Source organism: Chaetura pelagica, unplaced genomic scaffold (genome assembly GCF_000747805.2).
Source record: "Chaetura pelagica isolate M959 unplaced genomic scaffold, ChaPel_1.0 scaffold31, whole genome shotgun sequence".
Lineage (NCBI taxonomy): Eukaryota > Metazoa > Chordata > Aves > Apodiformes > Apodidae > Chaetura > Chaetura pelagica.
The window spans coordinates 2,479,483-2,485,223 of NW_009952481.1; the positions used below are offsets into that span (position 1 = coordinate 2,479,483).

The following is a 5,741-nucleotide window of genomic DNA, read 5'->3' on the forward strand; positions in this document are numbered from 1 at the left end:
CTGCTGAGATTGTCTCATTAGTCTGTAAATAAGTTGCTCTTCCCGGTAAACCTCCTAAAAGATAAAACAGTATTAAGAGCAACATATAAACTATTTCATAGACAACTCATTAGTTTCTCACATAAGAAATATGAAGGGAGTCACATAACAGCATCTGCCTGCTCATTTGATACATGAACCACCAGAATATACCAATCTATTAATGAGTACCATTTTTGTAAACTATACAAGAATTGCAGAACTGTGGAAGTGAATTCTAATATTGCTTAACTGAAATAACTTAGTAAAAGTATATTTGTGGAGAATTTTAATTTCAATATTTCCTGCGTGCAGAGAAACAGCAGCATATAAGGGCACGTATGATAGGACAAGGGGTAATGGCTTCAAACTGAAAGAGGAGAGATTTAGGGTAGACAGCAGAAGACATTCTTTAGTGTAGGGTGGTAAGACACTGGCACAGGATGCCCAGGCAAGCTGTGGATGCCCCATCCCTGGAAGTGTTCATGGCCAGGCTGGATGGGGCTCTGAGCAACCTGATCTAGTGGGAGGTGTCCCTGCCCATGGCAGGGGGATTGGAACTAGGCAATCTTTAAGGTCCCTTCCAACCCAAACCATTCTGTGATTCTATGAATTTCAAATATTTGCTTCTGAATGCAAAGATACACCCTTTCCTCAAATCACTAATTGGTCAAAATTTTCTTATCCCTGCTCTCCAGCAGTCTGCACTCTCAGCCATACTCTGTTGCTTCCTTTATCAGTCTTCTACAGGTTTAAACTTTTTCTTTTTTTTCTTGGGATTTGGATAATTATGTCCTCCATTCAGCAGACTGAGAATGTAGGGAAGCAATCAGAATAGAGGAAAAGACAAGGCTTCTTATTAACAGTTTTAGTGTTCTCTCTTGGACATGAATAGAATTCCCTGTTCAGTACTACAGGAAAATGATCCTGAACCATTGTTTGATGCATGGTCAGTGTGCACAGACACTTTGAAGGCTGTGGGCTGCTAACTTCCAAAATACTTTACAAAATATGGAAATACCTTCTCACTACTACACTTCTCTATACTGTCCTTGGCATATAACCTAATGCTTAACTGAACCTAAAGTTTTGCATCACTACTTTACAGTCCAGAACTACTTCTAAGATCCAAACAAAAGCACCAGCTCACCAAATACCACTCCTACAGTAGGCTTTTTAGAGGAAATTTATGATTCCCTGGACATTTGTTTCAGATGCAGCAAAAGTGCTATGAAAAAGAAGTTCAGATTGAAGGACCTAAATTCAGAACTTAATCTGAGGAATTCAAATTCACTTTCCTATGAAGAGAGGAACAGGTAATGCCAGTTGGTAGTAGTAGTATGAAAAAACAAACCAAAATATAATATCACTTCAATTTTCTTTTAATCTGCTTTATTTTCCATCAGCTGTCTGTGACTGAGCAAGGGCAGAACAAATCACATAATTTCAACTGTAAGTGAAAAATCAAACTTCATTATGTATTATACTAATTTGAAAGAAAGTTATCTGTAAAGAGATCTAGATCTGTACTACACAATGCAACCAAGACATCTGTAATGGATCTCTAACACAAAGCAACAAAATAAGGCTATTTTAATTGCAATAATAAGAGCAACAACTTTCTAATAGATTTAGATCCTTAATGTTGCTGTTATTAAGAAGCCAATATTTTCCAAACAAAACTTTTTCCATGTTTTATATTCCTTTGTCTTTACAACTGCTGAGAATAAAATACATTCCAATTGAATACAGATTACTCAAAAATATTAAGTTGATATAAAAACCTCTTAGCATTTTGCTTATTTTAGGTATAATGCGAGCTTTGAAACCCCCTTTCCTATCACTGAATCTCATGACACTACATAACAGTTCTAATGGCAAAGACGCAATTGTCTCAGGCTTTAATCCCAGAGTGTGTCATCTGTACGCAATATTGTCTCCCTGTAAAGCTTAATAGAAAATGAGGATCTGATTTTGAATGTTGAAAATGGAAAACAATGCAATAGTAACAATTTTTAATGCACATTTTCATACTTATACTATGTGTCATTTGATGTATTTCAGGTTTTTCCAGCAGCCCTACCTACTGAAGAGTTAATCTATTTGTCTCTTACATTCATAAAATCAAGGCAATAAAAGGAGACACAACACCTTTTGCTGCCATAGTTGTATCCACTGCTTCTCTGGACACAGTATTTTGTTAAGATTTAAAAAAACAGTAGAAATTACACAGATTTGCTTCCTATAATAAGTAAATACCCATTGATTTCTTTAGTTGCAACTGCTTATCCCCAGTCATGGATTAGTATATCAGTAATTACTGCATCAGAGGAAAATACATCTTCAAATTATAATTCACAGAGGATTGAAGATGCTACCCTAATATAGTGGTAATTTGTCATACTCAGATGATAAAATATTCAGTGCAAATAGTTGTCCCAGTGAGAAATCAAACCACCTCATCTAAGTGGATATGCTGTTTAAAAAGGAAATGGGAAGGTGTTCCTTTAGAACACTTCAGAGCACGCAAAATAGGTTAGAGACCTCCAGTACTCCACATAATTGAATATCTGGACATGCTGAGTAGGCCTAAAAAAAGCCAGCCAGAAATTTTTGAAGAACAAAAATATCTGAAACAGCAATTCGCTCATAGCTACACAATAGAAAAATTAGGATTCAGAACACCAGATGTAATTTCAAAAAGCTGCTTATTGGATAGGGGAGTGAAGTATTCTAATTTTATTTCCTACAAACAGGAATGGATGAGACTTCTGGGCATATTACAAGACAAAATAAAAATGGCAGTACAATTTTTTGACCAAACATTTTACATCAACTTCTTCACAGAGGACTGTGAAATGTCCAAAAAAATAACTAGTATCATAAATGGGAAAACTTGGTGATCGCGTGAAAAAATTACTACTGAGAAAGCACAATACACACTTTTTTTCAGTTTACCTACTTGAGACAACAGTGGCATCCAGTGGCCAGGCTTTAAGGTGTTTGTTTCATGTTGTTAATACATAATTAGCATATATAATTTTTTTTATATTTCTCTGTTTCCTTGTTTAATTTATATACAAATTAAACAATTCTGTCCTGTTGTGTAGCCGTATTTATGACCAAAACTTAGGATACATAAAACTATTCAGCTGACAAGCAATAATCTAGTAACAATTCATTTCCCCTCCCATTTTCATCTTCTGAATTTATTGCTTACAAGAACTTCTTCCTGATAACTTTATCATTTCAGAAAGATAAACTGAGCATATAAAAAATAAAAAAAAAAATAAAAAATAAACAAAAAAAAAACTTTAGAACTGATAATTTGAAACCATGTTGCCTGCCCATGAAAATCTTACTGGTGTTACCCTGTTTCACACAGAGGAGGTTAATGTAAATTTAATGTTGGTTTGTTGGGTTTTTTCCCAGACTCTGACTTGTATTACAGCTTGTACTGTGTCAAAAAGCAAGAAACTGGAACAGAATTATTTTAGTAGAGCTTCATATATATGCACATTAAATACATTAAAGAACTCTGAAGAGATCAAATTAATTTAATTTTAAATGATCCCATGCCTTGTGTTCAAGTGTTATGCAGCATAGGTAAATTCTGAGCCAAATGTCTACAAGACAGCTATGATTTTAGCTTGAAAATTCTTTCTGGTTCAATGTCTAACAGAGGGAGAAGGTAGTATTCAACTTCATGTTTTGTTTTGTTTTTTTGTTGTTTTTTAAAGAAAATATCTCAATTTGCTTCACACTTCTCTAAGTCAAACACCACCTTATTTCTGAAGTATCACAGAGTTCCAACTAGTCACCTCTTCTGCTGCTAATTTAGAACCAAATTAATACTAAATAAATTCTCTATCTGGTGAGATTACTGTTCTAGTCAACTGCTTTCCCTGTCTTCCTTTCTAGTTACTGCAGTCTGTAACTTCTGCTATTTCTGTATCAGGTTTTATTTTTCTTCCTGGGAAGTTAAGGAACACTTATGTTACTTCTGCCTTGCTTTGGAGTCTCCCTGGAGACCCTGATTGGCAGCACATTGCAACAATTCCTCCATCTTCAAACTGGCAAGTCTTCTACTACAAATGAAGATGGACTGGCTGCCTGATCTCCCCAACAGCCCTGGCTGGATATGCTGATTTGCAGCTGCTGTATCCACAAAATGCCCCAGGGATTGCTGCTACCACATGGACATAAACAGATTGGTCCATGGCTATTTGAACCAGTAATCCAGGCTCCTGGGGTTGTGCTGGGGCTGCAACAGCTTATAGCAGGTAAAGAGTAAGTTTTGGTACTACAGTGATTTCAGACAACTGAGTTGCAAAACTTATTCGTGGCCTCTGCATATCAACAAGAACATCACAAAGAAACTCTTTGAGTGAGAGCTCGGCCACAGAATACTTGGATAGACGGACTCTTGGTCTAAGTACTCCAGGTGTAGTTAGTTTTTCCTAAAATGTACGTCTGGGACAGATACAGAGAACCCACATAACTTCTAGATGCAGAATATGCAAGCAGTGTGACAAGGTGGCCAAGAAAGCCAATGCCATCCTGCCTGGTATCAGAAATAGTGTGGCCAGAGAACTAGGGAGCTGATTGTCTCCCTGTACTGGAGACGACCACTGGTGGGGCCACATGTTGAATCCTGTGTTCCGTTTTGGGTCCAGCACTACAAGATGGACCTTGAGGTGCTGAAGCATGTCCAAAGAACAAAGAAACTGGTAAAGAGTCTGGAGAACAAGCCCTATGAGGAGAGGCTGAGGGAACTGGGGTTGTTTAGTCTGGAGAAAAGAAGGCTGAGGGGAGACAATATTGGTCTCTACAACTACCTGAAAGGAGGTTGTAGCAATGTGGGACCTGGTTTCTTCTCCCAGGTAACAAGCAATACAACAAGAGGAAATGGTCTCAAGTTGTGCCAGGAGAGGCTTAGATCAGATACAAGAAGAAATTTCTTCATTGAAAGGGTTAGCAAACACTGGAACAGGCTGCCCAGGGAGGTGATTGAATCACCATCCCTGGAGGTGTTTCAGAGATTTACAGATATTGTGCTTAGGAACATAGTTTAAGCAATGGACTTGGTAGAGTTAGGTTAAGGTTGGAGTCGATGATCTTAAAGGTCTTTTCCAACCAGAATGATTCTGTGATCCAAAGAAATTTAATTTTTTCTAAAACAGTCCAGAAACATCTCCAGACATTACATACCAATGCTTAAAAAAATGTATTTTTATATCATTTCATGCCTTTCCTTTTCAGAGATGCAACACACCTGAAGTATTCATTATTATAAAACATCAGAAGAGACAGGCTAAGTTGCATCGGGATCAACACCTATGATCTAAGCCAAGGACTCACAGTGCAATACTGAGATAAAAGATAACTAGAAATCACAGAAATGCAGTAAGTTACAAGGTTCTGTTTGATGCAATCATTAGTGAAGAGAAGTAGTGTGAAGTCAGTAATCTAGAAATTGTGTTTTGAACAAGGATTGTCTGAGGACGAATCTGAAAAGCCCTGTGCTTTACCGGGCAGGATTCAAATGGAATAACCTGAAACACCCAGTTTTGGACACAATGCAGATATCCTTCCGAGATCCAATATGCAAAATATTTTTTCACCTCTTCATATCACCCAGCTCTACTATTTCAGAATGCACCCAGTCCAGTTCCAAAACTTTTCATGACACTTTTGCAAATAGAGATTTTCTGCTCAGGAAT

The 5,741-nt window shown here is 37.1% G+C and overlaps 1 protein-coding gene across 1 annotated transcript in view; it reads right to left on the reverse strand.

The window, feature by feature from the left end:
- Positions 1 to 5,741, reverse strand: part of SPEF2 (sperm flagellar 2) — a 129,990-nt gene that overhangs the window by 67,646 nt on the left and 56,603 nt on the right. The window contains 1 exon segment of the mRNA XM_010008757.1: positions 2 to 54. Within this exon segment, the coding sequence (XP_010007059.1) occupies positions 2 to 54 (53 nt within the window).